The sequence below is a fragment of the Pistacia vera genome, unplaced genomic scaffold (genome assembly GCF_008641045.1).
Source record: "Pistacia vera cultivar Batoury unplaced genomic scaffold, PisVer_v2 Contig557, whole genome shotgun sequence".
NCBI classification, from domain to species: Eukaryota; Viridiplantae; Streptophyta; class Magnoliopsida; order Sapindales; family Anacardiaceae; genus Pistacia; species Pistacia vera.
The window spans coordinates 189,508-212,782 of record NW_022196398.1 but is presented as its reverse complement, the minus strand read 5'-3'; the positions used below and the strand labels follow the sequence as shown (position 1 = coordinate 212,782).

General features: G+C 34.6%; 1 protein-coding gene across 1 annotated transcript; it reads left to right on the top strand.

Annotated features, from left to right (window-relative positions):
- Window positions 1–739: 739 nt before the first annotated feature.
- LOC116108189 lies at window positions 740–2,261 on the top strand. The gene is made up of 2 exons (XM_031394459.1): window positions 740–986; window positions 1,819–2,261. The coding sequence occupies exons 1-2, from the start codon at window positions 740–742 to the stop codon at window positions 2,259–2,261; spliced, it is 690 nt and encodes a 229-aa protein (XP_031250319.1).
- The last annotated feature ends 21,014 nt before the right edge of the window (window positions 2,262–23,275 follow it).

Genomic DNA, 23,275 nt, shown 5'->3' with positions numbered 1-23,275 from the left:
AAGATGAGTCGAAATATCAAGTTCTAAGAGAGACTCTTGGTTACCCTAATCTCGTTGGTCTCCTTGATATGGTTTGGAGCAAGCTAAAAGTTCATAACTTTAAAGATGACAATAAAAATTATAGACGTTTAGTCAACAACTATATCAAGGAGTACATAAATTGGGGTGCAAAAAAGACAGCTGGTGCATCTATAAGAGTCTCCACTCGTAAAGGACATCACAAGAAACTGGGAGTTCCACTGCCTAGGGTTAATTACAAGTTAGATAAAAACCTTAGGATAAGGATTATTAGATCCTTCCCAGTTTTAGGAATGTGGCTGTACACTTAATTTTTTTTGGAATTTGTTTGTTTTAATTTCATTACAAGTTGAATTCTATTTACATAATGGAATTAATTTTATTTATTTATTTTATTAAAATTTTATGTGAATTTATATTGATTTATATTTATATAATTGTGTCTAAATATAATTTTAGAATTGCAATTAATTATATCTATGATAATTGGAATTTGGAATTTTGGATGATGATTGTTGACATTGTTAACTTTTGATTCCAAATCTAATATACAATTATTATTGGTATAATTAATTAAATGTATATGTATGTTCCGAGCATTGAATAACATGCATTATCCAACGTGTAATTTTGTTTAGAAATGGCATCTGCATCTAAGAACATTGTCGCCAAACTTAACAAAGGAGAAAAATTTAACGGCGACAATTATGAGATATAGAGCATGAAAATCCAATATGTTTTGGAAGAACAAGAGGTTCTTGAAGCTTTTACTACAACCATGGAAGAGCCTGAAGAAGGAGTCACAGCTCAACATAGACTAGACCGTGCAGCTTATGACATATGGAAGAAGAAGAATTCCACTGCTCGCATTACTTTGTTGAGCAGCATGGACAATGATCTCATGAAAAAGTACCGAGATTACGAATTAGCAAAGGACATGTGGTCCGCACTTGCTACAAAGTTTGGCGGTACGTCCATTACCAAACTCCGGTCACTCACTATAAAGTTTGACACATATAAAAATAAGCCTGAACATACTATGAGAGTACATTTACGGCATTTGTCAAACATGATAAGTGAGTTGAGAGATGCATGTCATGTCTTAACTGATGAACAACAGGTTCAAGCTGTCATAAGATCATTGCCTCAAAATTGGAAACATATGAAGATACACCTTACCTACAATGAGGGCNAAAGAAAAAACACATGCATTAAATATTTTGTTATTAATTAGTATGTATTTTGACATTTAATATGTAAATACAACATCATGTTTGGATTTAGACTTTGAATTGTTGTTAAATACTTAAATTATGCTAGGATTGTTGTTGAATTTGAACTTTGAATTATATTGGATTGGACAGTAATTAAGTTGTTATTGTCTTATTAAAAAATAGAAATCTAAAAAAAAAAAAAGTTTTTTAAAAAATGTGTTGATGTCATCATGATGTGTGATGACATCACCGGTCCAACTGACGGTCCAACCGGTTGGACCGGTTGAACCATGACCCGGCCAGCAGAGCGGGTTGCCTGCCGGTCCGGTTTTTAAAACAATGAATTTTGGATGATGATTGTTGACATAGTTAACTTTTGATTCCAAATCTAATATACAATTATTATTAATATAATTAATTAAATATACGTATGTTCCGAGTATTGAATAACATGCATTATCCAATGTGTAATTTTTTTTAGAAATGACATATGCATCTAAGAACATTGTCGCCCAACTTAATAAAGGAGAAAAATTTAACAGCGAAAATTATGAGATATGGAGCATGAAAATCCAATATGTCTTAGAAGAACAGGAGGTTCTTGAAGCTCTTACCACAACCATGGAAGAGCCTGAAGAAGGAGCCACGACTCAACATAGAAGAGACCGTGCGGCTTATGACATGTGGAAGAAGAAGAATTCCACTGCTTGCATCACTTTGTTGAGCAACATGGACAATGATCTCATGAAAAAGTACCGGGATTACGAATTAGCAAAGGACATGTGGTCCGCCTTTGCTACAAAGTTTGGCGGTACGTCCATTACCAAACTTCGGTCACTTACTATCAAGTTTGACACATATAAGAAAAAGCCTGAACATACCATGAGAGTACACTTAAGGCATTTGTCAAACATGATTAGTAAGTTGAGAGATGCAGGTCATGTCCTAACTGATGAACAACAGGTTCAAGCTGTCATAAGATCATTGCCTCACAATTGGGAACACGAAGATACACTTTACCCACAATGAGGGCATCAAAAATTCAGAAGATGCCACACGACATTTGGAACTGGAAGAAGATCGCCTTAATGCGAATAAGGCAAATACTGATGTGTATATGACTGGTTCCAGTTCACATGGTGAGAAGAGATATTTAAATGTAAATTCCAAGGTGGATCCCAAAGAAAAGGCAATACTGATAAGGCTTAAGGGATGAAAAGAAAGTTTTATAAACACAGAAAAGGAAAACATCCTGCCAGGAAGAGAAACATGGCAAAGGTGAAATGCCATAATTGTGGCAACAAGGGACATTTTGCTCTTAATTGTAGTGAGCCGAAGAAGGTAAATTACTTGTTTGCATAAGTAAGTTATATAAATGTTTCCAGTTCTGTTTTTCTAACTGAATCTCATCCTTTTGTCGACTGTAGATTCAGCAGCAACAGACCACATAACAAAAGACATGAGTGCTTTTGTGGAGTTTCGAAGAATACCATGGGAAACAAAATGGATATATGTAGGTAACAATTCAAAAGTGGAAGTTAAAGGGATCAGTACATGCAAATTGATCATGCGTGGAGGTCAAATCCTATACCTACATGACGTGTTATATGCACTCGATATTCATTGAAATTTGATTTCCGTGTTAGAACTTATTAAACTAGGTTTTAATTTAAACTTTTCCAGTACTGGTGTCCATTTACTTTTGGACACAACATACTATGGTTGTGGTTATAGTTCTGATGGTTTTATCGTACTTGACATTGCTCATAATTATAGTAATGCTTGTTTTTCCTTCATTACATCTTCCAATAATGATGATGTGAATGTATGGCATGCACGGCTTGGCCATATTGTCCAACAACGAATGAATGTACTAGCAAGAGAAGGCTTGTTAGGAACCTTAACAAAAGTAGACTTGACTACTTGTGAACATTGCCTAGCTGGAAAAACAGCAAGAAAACCATTTGGAAAAGCGATAAGAGCTAAAGTTCCATTGCAACTAATTCATTCTGACATATGTGGTCCAATGAATGTGAGGGCTAGACATGGGGCTGTTTATTTCATCACATTTATAGATGATTTCACTCGATATGGTTGTGTTTTTTTTTTTTCTCAAAAATCAGAAGCTTTAGAATGCTTTCAGAAGTTTAAAAACTTAGTTGAGAATCAATTAGATAAAAAGATAAAAGTTCTACGAACCGATCGAGGTCGTGAATATTTATCTGATCAGTTCATAAATTTTTGTGATGAAATGAGAATATAACGTCAATTAACTATTCCAAGAACTCCACAACAAAATGGTGTTGCAGAATGAAGAAATAGAACCCTACTTGAAATGGTGAGGTCTATGATGGCACAAGCAAACTTGCCCATCACCTTTTGGGGTGATGCCTTATTGACTGCCACATATATCCTCAATCAAGTACCCTCCAAATCTATTACTACTACACCATATGAGTTATGGACAAATCGGAAACCCGATTTGAGTCTCCTGAAGCCATGGGGATGTGCTGCCTATGTTCATGATCCTTCCTATAAATATGGAAAATTAGGTCCAAAGGGAAAGAAATGTATCTTCATAAGATACTCAGAACATTCAAAGGGATACTTCTTCATAGGAGAACAAGAAAGTGGTAGCATCACTGAGTTTGAATCACGAGATGTCACATTCTTAGAAACCGATTTTCCTAAGAAGGGCAAGATAAGTCAAGACTTGTTTCTGTATGAAACACAAGACCAAGGAAATTATGCTGCTGAAAACCAGTTGGTTATACTACATCCCAGTGGGAGCGATATGGAAGTTGATGAATTAATTTCAGATCCTCCATCATTCCCCACTGACGATCCAACTATGATAGCTGGTCCAAGTGGGAGTAACACCAATCAATCTCTAACACGTTGATCAAACAAGAAACAAGTTCCACGTCGACGATTTGAGATTGAGGGGGAAATTTTTCTAATTACTTCATAAGATGAAGAAGAGCCAAGGAATGTAAATGAGGCTCTCAATTGCCCTTCTAAGAAAAAATGGATGAAAGCAATGGAAGAAGAATTGGAGTCTATGAAATCAAACCAAGTATGGGAATTGGTTGATTTATCGAGAGGACGCAAAGCCATTGGAAACAAGTGGGTTCTCAAAATCAAGCGTAAAACTGATGGCAGTATTGAAAGATACAAAGCTCGCTTAGTCGCGAAGGGGTATACATAACAAGAAGGAATAGATTATCAAGAAAAATTTTCGTCTGTTGTGTGGTTTACCTCAATCTGACTTATTCTAACTATAGTTGCTAGCATGGATCTTGAATTGCATCAAATGGATGTAAAAACTGCTTTTCTCAATGGAAAATTACAAGAAGAAATCTATATGGAACAACCAATAGGTTTTATTAGAGAAGGTTAAGAACACAAAGTGTGTAGACTTTTAAAGTCAATTTATGGCCTCAAGCAGTCCTCAAGACAGTGGTATATTTTATTTCATAATTCGATAATGTTTTATGATTTTAAAATGATAGATGAAGATCACTGTGTATATACAAAGAGATCCAATAACAAATTTGTTATATTATCATTATATGTTGATGATATACTTATAGCTGGAAATGATAAGGGATTTGTCAATGAAATCAAAGGATGGTTATCATCTCATTTTGAGATGAAAGATATGGGTAAAGCTGTATATATTCTTGGAGTCAAGATTTCAAGAGATCGCTCAAGAAAATTAGTATCTCTTTCACAAGAGCCATACATTAAGAAAATTCTTGAACGATTTCATATGCAAGATTGTAAACCCATAGACAACCCTATCGCGAAAAGTGAGACTTTGAGTTGTAAAGTGTGACTGAAGACTCCACAAGAAAAGGAACAAATGAAGAATGTTCCTTATACAAGTGCTGTTGGAAGTCTCATGTACGCCATGATATGCACAAGAGCCGACATTTGTTATGTTGTTGGGTTGGTGAGTAGATATCAGTCCGACCTAGGACAAGCACATTGGAAAACAGTGAAGAAAATCTTAAGATACCTAAAATGAACAGCTGATTACTCATTATGTTATCAAGGAAATGATTTACACTTGAGAGGGTACACCGATGCTGATTGGGGAGGAGATTTAGATGAAAGGAAATCTACTTCCGGATATGTTTTCTTACTAAATGGTGGGGCTATATCTTGGAGCAGTAAGAAACAATCATGTATAGCCTTATCTACAATGGAGGTTGAGTTTGTAGCATTTTCAGTTGCAGTGCAAGAAGCCGTTTGGTTGAGACGGTTCATGAATCATCTGTGAATAATTAATGTTGCTATTGAACCAGTGAGAGTAAACTGTGTTAGTCAAGCAGCAATAGCATACACTAAGGATCCCAAATATCATGGTAAAACGAAACACATAGATATCAAATATAATTTTGTACTTGGTGGCACAAAAGGAGGTGAACATGAAGTACATATCTACACATGACATGGTTGCGGATCCATTTACAAAGCCTATACCAAGAGATACTTTCAATAGACATGTTAGATCTCTAGGCTTTCGTAGGTGTTGAATGTAATACTTTGAGATTTCCCAAAATTGTTCACTTTTGTCTTATCAATATTAAATAACAATATTGTCAATGCTCAATTTTGATTATTATGAAACATACATGAAAGAGTATATATATATATATGTTTATTTTGAAAAGCATGTCGGACAGTTAAAAGATTGGCCTTCTCATACAGGCAATAGCCTCCATTACTTTGTAGGAATGGAGATGAGACTATTTTAAGCTTATTATCTAGGTGATAATAGAGAGCCAAGCTTAAAATGTTTGACGTCGCCTAAAACGAGAATTAAAATAATGTCATAACGAAATATGATCATAAGTGATAAATGATCACTTTATCTGTCTAATTGCCATATTAGAGTTCTGATGAATTAAAAGTATGTAAAGTGAACTCAAGTTAGACATTAGGTATGTTTGAACTAAAATCTTTATGACATTTACAAGAAAAGAGACATGCACTCCATGGGAAAAGAGGAAATGTTGTAGCATGTGATTCATACCACATGTGCAAAATATTGACCAAAGGGATAATGAAAGTCAAAATATCAACTTTAACATTGTGTGAGACCCTGAGATTTTAGGAATAAAATCTCATAGAATACCCTTATTACTCTATTATGTTTCTTGAAAACCTCATTTAATGAGTGATATCCTAGAGTGTTGCCAAAAGATTAAGATAATCCAATCTGTTGGGACATTTCTGGAAAGCAAGTTAAATGAAAGCTGAAAGAATCGAGAAAAGAGGAAGATTACAATTTTGGATTATCACACTATAATCATGTGTATTCATTGGTCGACCAATTATGTTTTACTTTTATGTAAAGACAAAACATGATTAAATACAACTGATGTTTATTATAAATGAGATTGTTAAAAAAAAAAAGTTGTGATAAGTAATCTAGGGTATTGGATACAACATACAACCCAAGTTTCACAATTCGAGAAGTTATATATTCCTAACAGATATATGACTAATGTGCTCTTGAAGTATGCATGGTCACACGACATATTTACTAAAGTATGAACCTTGAAGAAGCACAGAGAGAAATAGTCCCATCATGTGTGAGTGGGAGATATTGGATATGGGTGGGATATCCATGATGGGACCCACCCAAACGACGTTTCAAGTGGAAACTATCAAAGACAGTTTTCGCCTAAAATTGCGTGACAACTGTCGCCCATATATAAGTGAAGAAATTCCTTTTAGAAGGTATTATTCACTCTCTCTAAAAAATGTATTGAAAGGAAAGGCACACATACGGTGGTTATCTCTCTCAAGATACAATTTTGCTTCAGAGTTAAGGAGTAAAGGTATTTATGCTGTGAATTTCATTGTAATTCGTTTAAGTAAAATGTGATTGCAATGGGTGACTATTGATATGATCTTGGGATAATTTAGAATATTTGTTATTATGAGTTTTTAGTTTTTTCCAATAGTTTATTTTATCAATAACCCCCACTTCTTATTTAGATGAGGGTAAAATTATAAATATATTGTTTGTAATATTTGACATCATTTATTTTGTTATCATCTAACTGATATGCAATCAAGTTATCATTTACTTGTAATTGGTATCAAACAAACAATAATCAATCAATTCCTTGACCGTTTCACTCAAATATGATTTTTTGAAGTTTGTTGCTTCTGTTTTTTAACTATTTTTGTTGTTTACTGTTATGCAACAACCAAGAAACAAATCTCAACCCAAACAATCTGAATCAAGAAAGCACACACACAAACAACAACAATTTTACCGTGGTTCACTTGCTCTATTTTTGAGCAAGCTACATCCACGTTGAACTCTGGAAAAGAGGAGTTCGCTGCACTACGATTAATAGATTCAATCACTTACAGTCCTAGATTCGAATACACCCAGAAACCCTAACTCACACACCTCTGATTTAAACCTGCAATCTGACCCTAGGAATACTCTAACCTTGGAATCCCTAAACTAAGAACACTATCGCTCTTTCCTCAAATGATTACACCAAACCACTCAAGATTACACAGATTACACAAGAAATCAGAATCAGAATAACAAGAACGTTAACTGTGTACAAAGAATACAGAACAGACTCTTTCGATGTGAGAAAACCCTCTATTTTGCGAATGAAGACTTTCTCTTTTATATTGTTGACTTGTAGCGAATTCTCATTCGTTGGATTGTCTTTGGATCAAAGGTCAGGATTCATCTTGAAGTTGTCCAAAACGACACCGTTCCACTAATATCTAGTACGTTGTCGTTTCAAGCATTCACTTCAACATTTACTTTAATCCATTCTTTTGCTTTGGTTTTTTTTGGGAGAATCTCTTGTTGATTAATTTCTTTTCCTAGATGTCTTGGGATATTTTAAATGTTGAGTAGGAGAAGGTTTATGAGATAAACCTAACCTCTCCATTGATGATCCCTTTGTAAGGTATATAATAGCTGTTTGAGATTGCAGCTCTTTATATAAAGTTTGATAGTGTACGATTAACCCCAAAAGGGTATACTTACTTGGAAAACCAAACAAATCGAAACAGTGGTCCTACACTCAACTCTAATTTAATTTTTATTCCCTAAAATGATTATTATTTTGTCTTATGAGATACTTGGTCTTAATAATAAAGAATTTTGAATTATCTTTATGGATAACTTGACCACTCTAATGAGGTTGCTTATTTTTATATGTATAACATCTTTGAGTGCATTGTATACTTTTTAGGTACACTACAAAAAATAGACAACGTTGTGACACTTCTCAACTTGTTACAAAAAGGTAGTATGACAATACTAATACAAACTTTATCTCAAAACTTTGACATAACAGCTCGCAATTAGTTAGTTTGTAAATAAGTCTCGTTGTCAAATTACAAGCTACCACGTCGGGGTTGTGAAATAAAGTTTATAAGATTAGGTTGTGAGACAATCTTTATTGATTGCAAAAGGTCTATAATGACATTTTGATAAACTTAAGAGCATTTGTGATGGCAAAATAGCTATTGCAAATAATATTTTTTTGATTAAGTAAATAACCTTATGCAACAACAGTCTAGTCATAAATAATTATCATTAAATTTAAAATTTTAAAATCAAATCTTCTCAACCAATTAAATATTGAATTTAAATATATTTTTCCACATCTATTTGTTAAAAAAAAAAAAAAAAAAAAAAAAAAAAAAAAAAAAAAAAAAAAACTTCTTTATATAATTTTTTATTTTCCTTACATTATACAATTGTTCCAAAGTCTCTAATATTTCCAAATACTTTGATAGAATCAAAAAATTTTCACATCGCAGAATTTGGGGTGTGACACAAAAAGGGTTTTTCATGGAAATATATCCAAATTATAAAATCTAATAAAAGTCATAAAGTTAATCAACTACAATTAAAAGTTCATTTAAAACCCTTTAGCAGTCATATATTTTTAGTTTTTGTGGCTAATATTTAATGCTACTACAAAAGGGTAACTACATATACATCATTTATTTATTTACATTGTAAACTTTAAAAAATGGATATTAACTAATATATGGCTTCTTAGTTGTTCTGACGCATGACCTCTAAAGAGATGAGGTTACTTTTATTAATAAAAAAACCTAGATGAGTCAACAGGCTAAGGAAACTACCTTTGATTTCGCTACAAACTCCTTGATGAAAGACAAGAAGAACAACCAAAAGAAAAGAATATCACTCCTATTCTTTCCAAGAAGATCGCTAAGAAGAAAAGAAACCCAAAAGGAAAATGCTACTGGGCATTGGAGGATAAATTGTTTGGTCGATTTTGGCAACCAAAATACTTATGTTAGTGATTCTATTAACTCTTGGGTTATAGATTCTTGAGCCACTAACCATGTTTGCAAAGGTTTCAATAAACAAGTAGACTCAAGGATAGGGAGCTCAGCTTGCATTTGGGAAACAAAATTCTAGTGTCAACACATGTAGTCGGAGACTTGCTTTCACATTTTGATGAATTTGGATACATTGTTTTAAGTAATTTATATTTTGTACCGAATTTAATTTGAATGGAATCTGATTTATGTTTCTTGCTTAGAAAGTTTGATTATTTTGTATCTTTTGACAAATTTGTTGTTATATGTGAACAATATCGTGAACAATATCGTGAACAATGCCATAAACAGTTTTGGTGAACAGTATCAAAAAATTAAAGTGAAAGGGCCTCCAAATGTGAGTAAGTTTTTAATCATTGTATGGATTAAATTAATTTAAGCAAAATAATATTTATCCGGATCCTAGGGCCTGTAAGGTTTTACTAAAATTTTAAATTATTTTATTGCGTTCTATCAAATATAACCTTTTAGATAACACTCGTTGCTAAAAGCCCATCATACGATGGCATCCATTGCTACAAAGCCCATCACAAAATGTCATTATTTTATTTCAGGCATACTATAGTCCAAGGATCTAAACATATCCTTTCGCAAGCCTTTCCACAAGACAAGACTCAAATCCATTCCAACACAAGAATTTGGCATAGTCCGCAAGCAAACATCTACAACAAAATACTAAGGTAAACTGGAGTAAGTACTCTTCCTTCTTCTCGAAGGCTAGTGGACTCAAGGCATTTCAATGAGACAATTTTTGTGGGTTAGACTGTGGGTTACGGTTTGGCGATATAAGAGCATCCAAAGAGATTTCTTAGGTCAAGATGTTTATTTGAATTAGACCTCAGGGTTACTTAATTGGACATCTCAGATTAATAAGTGTGAAAGTTGATTTCTAAAAAATCCCAAGATAAAAATACTTTTCAAATTTCAATAACCGTTTTAATCCTAGAATGCTAATTTTTACTAGCATAGGTAGCAAAATGAGGGTTTTAACCCTAGAGATAAAATATCAAAAATACCCCTGGGCACGTTATGACCTCACATAACGTTTTTTTTTTTTTTTTTTTTTTTTTTATTATTGTAATAGAAGTTCCCTGAATTAACATTAATTATTTGTCTTTTTTTTTTTTTTTTTTTTTTAAGTTTCTAATTTTTCCCATGTAGTAAAACATTGCATAACCATGGGTTCAAATTTCATATTTTTATCATGCCTATTCTGTTTTCAATTTTTCAAAATCTATTCTATTACGATTTTTTCTACATTCTTCAAAATTCCTATTTCAAATATTTCCTGGGCATGGCCAGAAGCTCCAAATTATTAAAACCCTCTCAAAGGTTATATTTCTGTTAAAACCACTTTGATTCACTCAATTTTGCATAAAAAACCCATAAGGGCATTTTAGTAAATTCCTTTATCTTTTTTTCTCTCACAGTATCGATAAAAAAATTTAAATCCCGAATTTGTTATGAATTAATTGTGTTTTTGACATTTATCCTTGATAAAACATTATTTTATGTATTTATCTTTATTTTATAATTATTTATTAGTTATAAATTATTTTCCAGAGATATTATCATCCAAAAACCTTTCTATAAATCACTTTGATGATTTATTTGCTTTTAAATCCAATGAACCTACACATGCGTATGTCTACATAATTTTATTATTTTAATTTCTTTATTTTATTAAAAACATTAGATATTCATTCTATCATTATTTCTCTTCTAAATAAATATTTTTCCAAATGAATTTAGACTTTTTCAAGTTTCTTTTAAATTCCTTATCAATTATTTATTTATATTCTTATATAAATCTTATTTCTTATTTATCTTCTACTTACTAATTATGGTTATTTACAGTAAGGCTTCGTAGTTTCATTTAATCATTGCATAGCTAGCCCCCATTTATAGCGGACCCTTAAATTATTCTGGCAAAGCTAACTGATATAAAGGTTAATTTTTAAGGGGCTTTTTATATTCAATAATTCTATGGACACATATTCAATAATTCTATGGACACCAATTATTGGCACTGAATTTTTGTACTAACGTACGTGATACCCAATTAGACGCAACCAAGTTAGAATATCTTCCGTAAATGAACAATCGTTTAACAATTATGGATACCCGTCCATATTTGATAGACGATCATTCATTATAAATAGACGAGTGTCCAAGAAAATAACAATGGACTCTCATTCATATTATATGGATGAGAGTCTGTTTCCTCTAGATGGACGTTCATCTCATGATATAAACGCCAGTCTATAAATTTTTAAAAATAAAATAATAGACGTCCGTCCATATTATATGGACGAGCATCTATCACTATCCATAATTTATTGAATGAAGAACATGTAAATTAATTGTTTACTTTATTATAATTTATTAATTTATAAACATGTTATCTAGTTTTGGATAAAGACACTGACATTTCTTGACTTTGCTTGCTAAATCACCTAAAACTTATCAATAATATTACACATACATCATTTCCATACAACATTTCTCATATAATATTATATGGCAAGATGTAATTGAGTAAAAGTTTAATTTTAATTTTAAATTAGCCAATCATATTTTGCCACATAATGTTGTATGAGAAATGTTGTATGAAAATGATATATGTGTAGTATTATTCAAAACTTATTCACATTTGAATTGAAGAGAAAGCATCATAATGTATTTTAGAAGGGCAAAAAAAACATTAACATACTGCTAAAAGAGATGAACGCCGGTCCATTATTTTATTTTTAAAATTTTATGGACGGACATCCATATAAGGTGGACACTCGTCCATAGTAAATGGACTCCCATCCAAATAATATGGATGGGAGTCCATTGTTATTTTGGTGGACGCTCATCCATTCCTAATGAACGGTCGTCCATCAAATATAAATAGACGTCCATAATTATTGGATGACCGTTTATTCATGAAAGACGTGTGTTATCTCTAATGTAGTCGTGTCAAACTAGATGCCACAGATGTCGGTATAAAAATTCGATTCAAATTATCGGTGTCCGTAGCATTACTGTTTTATGTTTTTAAAAACAAAACCTATTTTTTTTATTCTTTATTATTATTTTTTTTTCTATTTCTTTTTTCCTTTGTATTCTTTTGGTCAAGAGTAAGGCTATATTTATATCACTTTTCTACACTACCCTCTTACATCATGCCAGCAAAATTTGGTGACGTTTGTGGGCTTGAAAGCTTTAATATGATTGAGCTCAGCTACCAAAAACTTTCCTCATGGGCCCATTCAGGCCCGCTCAATTATCAACATTCACAAACAGGAATGTATTGTCCCACTCTCGCACTCTCTTCAAAGGTTAAGCAACCAAAGCCGTTTTAGTGAATCAGGCCATCAACAAAGGCTAAAGGTTTATGCTTTACCATTTCCCCACGAATAGGATTGATCAGTTATTTATTAATATGCCAATTTGCATTCTGCTTCTGGGCAACGTCTCAACTTTAGAGTCTGCATCTGGACAAGAGCCAAGTTTTCAACTTCTATTTTATATTATTACAACTGTTGAGCACTAAATTAATAATACGGAAACCAATGTCTTGACTTCATAACCATTCTGTCAATCTATAATCTAAATTAAACAATGTAATGCGTTCAAGATTTATCTCTACTCTCGTTACTTGTAAAATATTAAAACCAAGATTTAAGAATTATTAGTCAACGTAGAAGATAAACAATTTAACTTCTCTATAACCATTTCAATGCTCTCTTCCCCCTGTATTAAACAATTTCAGAATTTATCTAGCATGCAGAAAAAAGTTGTGCTCTGTATGGCACATACCTCCGTAACGTGCATTTGCTTCTTGAGATGTCCATGAACCTAACAAATACCGATTCTGAAGATATTAAAATCTACCAAAGATTGCGTTTTGTTGACAACTGATATGCCATTGAAAATCATGACAAAAGAACTGCAATTGCTACCAGGACTTTTGGCTGTAGAACAACCAAGTTTAAGGGAAAAGTGAAGCTGTAAAACAAACTCAGGACCATTGCATGAATGCATGTTCCTTATTGCAACCTCCCCACCTGCAATTACAACTAAGTCAACACCATTAACCTGCAAAGACGAAATTCCTTTTTTGTTATTTTCTTTTTTATTTTAAGAAACATAAAAAAGAATTCTATTAATAACATAAATAGAGACAAAGCTGCATTTCAATCTCCATGACTTCTGTAATTCCTTCTCATGACTTGTAAAATTTGCTTTAAAAAATCCCAAGTACTTTGGTGTATGTATACCAATCACTTGAAGTATTGGGAAGAAATTCAGTAGGTAAAATAACAGTAACAAGTTAAACCTGGAGCCCAATTGGTGAGGTGGTCTTCCCCTTCCCCGTCTTAGATACTTACCCAGCACAACTTCCATATCCTGCAATCAACTAGCTAGTAACTATAGTTTTGTTAATATGTAGGCTAAACTCCAAATAAGACCAATCTTAATATATCAAGTTTGCATGGACATAGATTTAAATGCTAGAAGGTTTGGAAATGTAACTCCATTGGCAGATCACAATATTTATATTGAACATTGTTATGCCTAAAAAATCATCGCTTATGTCAACTCAATAAATGTCTTTTTGTACTAGTTGCCAAGCCTATACCCCCTTAAAGATATTCATACCAACCCTATCTCATTTCAAGAGATGAATAGACAAGAGCCTTCCATGTGTCAAGGCAACTTGCAAAACACTCATTACATTGACCTCAAAGGTGTATAAATTGACACTTCTCTTCCCGAAAAGGGGAGGGGGGGGGGGGGGGGGGGGGGGGGGGGGGGGGGGGGGGGGGGGGGGGTGGGGGGGGGGGGGGGGGGGGGGGGGGGGGGGGGGGGGGGGGGGGGGAGGGGGGGCATATGAGACTAGACATAGATTTGAGCTTAATTTTTTCTCTCTGTAAACACTGTATTTCTTCATCTTTGTATGTCTTATGGGCAAAATCATAAAATAGTTAGATATCAAATAATACAGTGGATGTAGGATTTGCTTTAAGCCCAACCTATAAAAACCTCTCTTGTCAGTCTATTATTTATGTTTTCTACACATATATAATCTCACTCCATATTCAAATCTCATGGATCCATCACGATAATTTTTAAGACTCTTAACACTTTGCACGTGGCGAGTCTTGATGTCCAAAATCAAGCGTCAACAAACATCAAATCAAGTCCATTGATTGTCCTAGCCTCAATATTTCACTGACATCCATCTCCCAATGGAGAAAAGGAATTTATAAACCCAAGTGGTAGCACATTAAACCTTCACAGATCGAAGTCCTAGTACGTATTCCAAAAGTGAAACAAACCTGACAGCACAACAGATTAAAAGAAAAATATTAGAAAAATGAGGGATATTTGTGCTACCGATGTTGGCAACTTACAGTCTAATTGAACTCATAAAATGTAGATTGTTTACAATAATTTAGGTAATAAAGATATATAGACAATAATATTAATTTTTGAAAAAATTGTGAAATCATAGCTCAGAAAGAGAGAGCTTTACATAAACACTCATAAATCTTGTTTTATAATCAATATACTGTGTTTTCTAGCACCAAAAAAAAAAAAAAAAAAAAAAAGAAAGCTCCGGAGGTTTTTTCATGCATGAAGGATAATTCAAGATATTAACTGAACAAAATATTTACTTGACTGATTATTAACAATACTCATATGAAAGATTATGCTATCCTTAGGGACTTGATCATTTTGTTGATCAATCAAATTGAAACGCAAATTGTATCAAGGAAAATGAGAACAGTCCAAAACAATTGGACAGAAAAACTGAAGAGAAACATAACAAGTATCAAACTAATTCAATCAGTGTCACAAAAGTAAAGATTCAAAATTACAAAGGCATCACTTATTCAATTATAGGACCATGATCTAACTTTAAACTAAAGAGCTCAGAAATGTAAGCAACACTTGACCCCAAGGAATAAATACAAAGTGCTAGACAAACATTGTCAAGAGTTGAAAAACGTGTGCAAAAGAAACAAATGTCCATTAATAAGACAATAAGGTGACTTAATTACCCACCAAGTAAATTCAGAATCTAAGCACATGAGTAGAGCTTCTCTCTCAAGATGCAATGTAAAGACTTATTAGATACTTCTGTTTTTGAAAAAACTAGAGCATGCCTATAAGAAAGCAGTAAAATTAAGAGAATCTAAAAAAAGCTCGGACGTCATTGCTTCATTGAAAAAAATACTCATTCATTGAGAGAGAAGGAAAGAGAGGAAAAAAAAGAAGTTTAAGAGAGATAATAACTTCCTAGATGCATAGATGCAGTAGGTCCTCCATATCCAAACATGCCAAAAAAAGGTTGTATTGTCACCAAAAGAAACAGAGAATCTTGTAAATAAGAAGAGTGACAACTTCCAATAGAGAATATGACTAATATCAAAGTTAATATTGGAAACTGGGACAGCCGGTGAAGGAAAGACCGCATATTTATTTGCTGTAAAAAAAGCAATACTACTAAATATATGTATATACTATAAAGGCAAGATACAAAAATATTCACAAGATTACACTTTACCTTTAATTATGAAGGTTTGCCTCCTACACCATGTTCTTTGGAAGTCCTATTATGTGAAGCACTCATCTTTCCCCTACACATAGAGATGACAATGGGTTGGGCTGGGACCGGGTACCCCTCGGCCCAAGCCCAGGCCCAGGCCCAACCCTATGACCCTGGCTTGAGCCTAGTGCGGGCCCGTTGCGGGGATGTAGGGTAATGTCCAAGCTCGACCTAACGGGCTTTTTGTGACTCTCAATCTCAGCCCATGTTAATTTCTATAATTTATTTTCTTATATGTAATCTTTGATATATTTTTTTTTTCATTCATATTAACTTAATTAATAGTATCTCTTGCTTTAATCACCATATTTTTTGTGTGTATAAATTAATATGGTGGATAAGGGAGCTTGGGTTTGACTAAGATCACAATTGATTGTTATCATAAATTTATTTTAAAATCATAATCAAATCAAATCAAATTTTAATTGTTTTTAAATGATAAAAACTCGGGCTAGGCCGGGTGGGGCGGGGCGGGGCGATGGCCATCCTTGGCCTAGCTGTACCTAGGGGTGGGCCCTAAAACCATGCCCAAGCCCATGCCCATCCACACAAACAGTGGGTAATGTCTGGCCCGTATGGGCCGGGCCAGGTACCCAGAAATCCGAGTACAATTACCATCTCTATACACATATGAACCATGAATAATATATAATCCAAGACTGAGGCAACCATGATAATTAGGAAAAAAACCTTGTAAATCAAAGCTATGTTAAAAATGTGCACGGTGGCAAAGAACAATTATATCTAACATTAAATGTAATTATTATTTGGAAATTACATAAATATAAAACACATGCAAGAAAATCGATGAGTGCTTATACAGTCTACCCTAGTAAGATATTCTTACAAATTCATAAATGAAACCAATAGCCTGTACTAAGCAACTATTCTTTCTTGTCAAGCTTTCCTTCTCCTTTCTCCCAAAATTTTGGTTTCGGTTGGAGAGATAGACAGGAAGTTGTTCTTTCACTTGGCTGTAAGCTTATGTTCTGTCGAACCGGTCGTCACGATCACAAAATTAAACCTAAATGCCGTAGTTAGCGGTAAGCAGGGTTGAATCCATAGGAAACAAGACTAACAACCTAATGTATTTTGAGTAGGGGAAATGAAATTGGCAATTTGATTAATGAAACTAAACAAACTAAATGCAAATAATAAAAGAGTGAAATTAAAACTAATAAAGACTGTATAATAAAAATGTTGTCGTTACGGTTTTGGTTCGACACGAGACCAACTCACACAATTCTCCTCCACCCTCTACGATCCCCTAAACCTACAAGGCAAGGTAAATCAATGAAATAGTTTGCCGGCACTCTAGGTATAATCTATCCTGTCTCACCCGATCACTCAAGTTCGATTGGTTAAAGACTATCATTAAATGCCAATAAACACTACAAGACAATACCACTAGTTGGTACGTGATTAACAAATACAATTTGTCAACACGTATCTTCCAAACAACCAACTTCACAATAAACGCAACAACAGTATAAATGAAATTAAATCTGAACACAACTCAATTACAATCGATGCGAAGTAATGAAAAGCAATATTCATCATTTAATTATTTCAAACCAATGTTTATCATTCAGCGAGTTCTATGAAAACATTAAATCACAATGGACAACAATATTCATCATAGATTATGCTCAAACCATATTAAAGTACCGAAATCAAACATGAAACGAAAACAAATATAATCCGAAGCACAATACTACCAAATGTCCTATAATCGGGCTCATCCACCTAGTCGAGAGCTGATGACCAGAGCCGTGGAGTCAATCTCGATCTCGCCTACGCTGTAATAGACAACCGGGAACTTATTCGCTCATGATGGTGATGACGGAGGCTCAAACGGTGGAAACGAAGCTGATCATGGCGGAGAGGAGGTAACTGACAATGATATGATGCGAAGAAGGGGCGAAAACGACCAACGGACAGCCCGGAATATGAACAGTCTCACTCACCGAAAAATGTTAATTTTTCGATGGGTCTTCCAGAAAATGGTGACGGAAATGGGATCCGAAGGTACCGATGGAAAGCTCTGGTGATGGGGAGTTCAGATCAAGTCTTGGGGAGGTGAAAGGTCACCGGAAATGAGCAAGATCTGGGTTGGAAGATGAAGAGGCGCGGCAGCTAGAGGGCAGATTCCGGCGGTTTTCGCAGCGGTTGAAGCTCGGAATGGGTAGATCCAGCTGTGGGGAAGGAAGATCAAGTCTAGGGAGCCCAACCGTCGCCGAAAAATGGCGAAATCTCTGCTGGAATGCGAAAAGTCGCTGTGGGAAGATGAAACATCGTGGCGGCGATGATGGTTCTCACGGTGGTGATCCATGACGATGAAGATCTGTGCACGAGGAAGACGAACCGTCGTCGGAGGTCGTCGGAAAGGAAGATGAAGCATTGCCGGAAAATGGATGAACAACGCCTCCTGGAAAACACGACCTTTCGTTTTCTTTTATAGAACAAAATGCAAAATATCACTTTGGTCCCTATACAATTGAAACGTGACAAAATTAGCCCTTTAAATATGACAGTTCACCCCCTAAACAGCATAAATGAGACAAAATCACCCCTAATCCATAAACCATAACCTAATATCAACTCATATCCTTTCCAAAATCTTTCCAAAATCATTCCAAACATGTTAAATTCATAAGAAAAATATTAGGAAGCGATTTTCGTGAATAAATTCATAAATTCTTTAATTGTCTCAATATACTTTAGTTTAATCACACTTGGGGTATTTTTATCACCAAAATAGAGTCACTTTCGTGACTCTAACACACTCCCCAACTTACTCTTTACTCGTTCTCGAGTAAAGTTAAAATAACTCTTTTAACATTCTCACAAAACCATACACAACCATATTCATCAACAACCAAGACATTCATCAAAAGGTAAACTGAAGAATTTGAACCTAACATGCAAACAACACGATCCTAAATAAAGAACTAAAGTTTATGTTAAGATTTGCCTATCTCCATTCAAGCTTCTCAAACACACATTTCACATTTATATCACAATGTTAAAATGTCATGCAAAACTCCCCAACTTATGTACATGCAACATAATGCTCATTTTTAAATTTTATGGCTGTTTAAAGGGAACTTTTGTTTATCAGTAGGTTGTTGTAGACAAAACCTCTCCCCCAAAAAGGTGTTAGGTAATCCGGAGGTGAAATAACAAACATCTAACTTTTTCTAAGAGAGTCCTGTTTCATTCTCTCATCTACCCCATTCCTGGTTGAGGAGTTTTCCTTACTATTCTATGTCTTAGATTCCTGCTCACGACAAAATTTATCAAATTCAGTGTTGCAGTACTCTAATCCATGTCTCCGTCCTTAGAGCTTTTACTTTCCTGTCTGTTGATTTTTCTCCTAGAGCTTTCCACTCTTTAAACTTGTGCAGGCTTGATCCTTGGTTCTTAGAGGGTAATTCCACACTTTCTCTGCTGAAATAAATCCACAATTGGCATAAAATATGCTGCCGCCCATGTGAACCTCACTCTCTATGGGCCCCCACAATTAGAATGTATATACTCTAAGCATCAGTTTGGCCCGGTGAGTACCCTTTTGGAAACTAACTCTGTGTTGTTTTTGCCTGGGACATGTTCTCATAGAACTCCGGGTTGATACAGTCTCTTTTCCTAACATACCCTGGTTGCTTAGGATATCTAACCCTCTTTGCTCATATGACCCATCCTAGGTGCCATTTTTCAGTAACTGATAGGTTTGAGGTGACTAGGCTGTATTTAAGCAATCCGAACATTATTCCCCACAAAGTATATATAACCCATTCCTTTTTTCCTCCTTGCAAATTAGGTTTTGGTTCCTTACATATTCGCCACCCCTTTTCGGCCTTATAATACCCCCTGCCTCATCTAGGGTTCCTAAGGATATCAGGTTCCTTTTTAGTTCAAAATGAATCTAAAATATGAGTTTTATCAATTCCCTCCACAAGTCAAGGGTGTATGTTCCTATACCTTCACCCTAAAGGCTTATTATTCCCCATGATACATTCTCCTATCATAGTCTTCAAAATCTTGAAACCATTCCCTGTTGGGGCTCATGTGGAATGATTAGCCAGAATCTAATACCCACCTCTTGGATTGTCAGAAGCAGAAATAGTAAGACTTCTATTTCTTCGCTAAGTGTGTGGTAAGGCTAGGTTGCTCCCTATGTTTCCCTGTTTTGGTTTTCTTAAGCCACTAAAAACAATTCTTTTTCAAATGGCTAGTTTTGTTTTACAGAAACATTTTCAAGACTTGTCTTATGCTTATTATCCACTTTCCCTTTTCTTATTTTTGGACCACTGGATAGATGGGTTGAAATTGTCAAGTTTTCCCCTTACAACAGTTTTGCTCTCCATTTCGTTTTGAACCTTAATTCCAGTTCCTTAGCCTTAAGACCTGCCACTATCAAGTCAACACTAGCATATACCGGAGTACTGAAGTGGCAGTTTTGACTACTTGGTAGTCATCATTTAGGGAATTCAACAGTATCATAGCCAAACTAGTTTCACCTATTCTTGGTCTGTTCCTTTAAGATTAGTGTCATTAGGAATTCCTCCAAGTTTTCTTTATGGTCTTATTGCATCCATCTTATAGGAAAACAGGGCATCCTTAAGGATGCTAAATTTGGTGCGGATTAAGAGACCACATACAAGGATTTCGAGCTTACCCCATAACCCCAGAGGGGTTTCGATTCCATTAACCTTTCTCAATACACTATCGTGAGAGTTCATTCACGATCAGGTGTCGGCTCTTCGTCAATCTCCTCATTTTTCTTCAGTTTTTCTTTGGTCCACTTCTTGGGATCTCTTCATCGCAGGCCAACTTGTTTGCAGAAGTGCTACATGTCTTTTTCCATCGCTTCCGATTCATGTGTGGAAGTCTCGACCGAGTTTGCTTCTCCAGACTCCAATCGCTCATATGTTGGGGCAGATCTCCTTCGGTGTGGTGTTACATGGTTCTGTGTTTGATTTTGTTAGGAACGAAGAAATCAAGAACTCGATACAGATTGACTCTTTACAACATGACACAGAAACCCTAATTTGTACCCTTGGTGTATTTCTATGTAACCTCGGTGTTGGCTCTAAAGATCTCCTCATTTGATCAAGAAACCCTAGATTTGAGAAACCCCCAAAATCGAGAACCCAATTTCTTTGATCTGAGAAACCCTAATTCAGACACCCAAAGGTTATTGCCTAACGAATAAAGGCTCTGATACCACTGGTTATGCACACAACCAAGAAACATCAAATAAACCCAACCCAATCTGAATCAAGAAGCACACACCAACAAAAACAATTTTATCGTGGTTCACTTGCTCGATTTTTGAGCAAGCTACATCCACGTTGAACTCCGAAGGGGAGTTCGCTGCACTACGATTAATAAATTCAATCACTTATAGTCCTAGATTCGAATACGCCCAAAACCCTAACTCACACACCTCTGATTCAAACCTGCACTCTGACCCTAGAGTACTCTAACCTGGAATCCCTAAACTAAGAACACTATCGCTCTTTCCTCAATGATTACACCAAACCACTCAAGATTAACAGATTACACAAGAATCAGAATCAGAATACCAGAACGTTAACTGTGTACAAAGAATACAGAACAGACTCTTCGATGTGAGAAAACCTCTATTTTGCGATGAGACTTTCTCTTTTATATTGTTGACATTGTAGCGAATTCTCATCGTTGATTGTCTTTGGATCAAGGTCAGGATTCATCTTGAAGTTGTCCAAAACGACACCGTTCCACTAATATCTAGTACGTTGTCGTTTCACATTCACTTCAACATTTACTTTAATCCATTCTTTTGCTTTGGTTTTTTTGTGGGAGAATCGTCTGTTTGATTAATTTTCTTTTCCTAGATTGTCTGTGGATATTTTAAATGTTGTATGTGGCAGTGTAGTAGAGTGTTTATGAATAAACCAAACCTCTCCATTATGATCCCCTTGTAAGGTATATATAAGCTGTTTGAGATTGCAGCTCTTTATATAAAGTTTGATAGTGTACGATTAACCCAAAGGTATACTTCTTACTTGGAAAACCAAACAATCGAAACAGTGGTCCACACTCACTCTAATTTAATTTTTATTCCTAAACAAAATGATTATATTTTTTGTCTTATGATCTTCTTGTCTTAATAAGTAGAATGTTGAATTATCTTTATGGATAACTTGACCACTCTAATGAGGTTGCTTATGTTTTATGTATAACATCTTTGATGCATTGTAACTTTTAGTACCTACAATAAATAGACACGTGTGACCGTTCTACTATTGTTACAAAAATAGTACTATACAACTACGCTAACTGCATGAGGACACGTCGTTTGGTTTGATACATATATTCTGCTTGTACCATCATACAGCTACCCGCGGAGGATCTAGACGAAAACGTCTGTGACCTGTTGGGCATGCGGAGGCGTAATGATTGCCAGATCACTGTAGTGGAAATAATGGTTTACGTGACAAAGCGGCCTTCTCAAACACCACTACTATATTCTTATACAACCTACTCAATGTCGTGCCTACGCTTTTCTGTTTGAGAATAAAGACTCGTATGTTTCAACTCGCAGCCATGGCGGCGATGACGTGTGTGAGCATTGTGAGGCAACATGGGTTATTGCAAATTAATTTGCATTGCAACAACAGTCTAGTCTAAATAATACATTAATTTATTTTAAAATCAACTCTCAACCATTAAATATTGATTTAAATAATTTCACTCTATTTAAAAAAAAAAAAAAAAAAAAAAAAAAAAAAAAAAAAAAAAAAAAACTTCTTTAATAATTTTTTTTCCTTACATTATACAATTGTTCCAAAGTCTCTAATATTTCCAAATACTTTGATAGAATCAAAAAATTTTCACTCGCAGAATTGGGGTGTGACACAAAAGGGTTTTCATGGAAATATATCCATTATAAAATCTAATAAAAGTCATAAAGTTAATCAACTACAATAAAAGTTCATTTAAAACCTTTAGCAGTCATATATTTGTAGTTTTTGTGGCTATATTTAATGCTACTACAAAAGGGTACTACATATACATCATT

Coding starts and splice junctions, on each gene's coding strand:
- LOC116108189 (XM_031394459.1), top strand. CDS start 740: ATGAAAATCCAATATGTTTTGGAAGAACAAGAGGTTCTTGAAGCTTTT. Junction 987..1,818: donor ACTTGCTACAAAGTTTGGCG/GTACGTCCATTA, acceptor AATATGTCTTAG/AAGAACAGGAGGTTCTTGAA.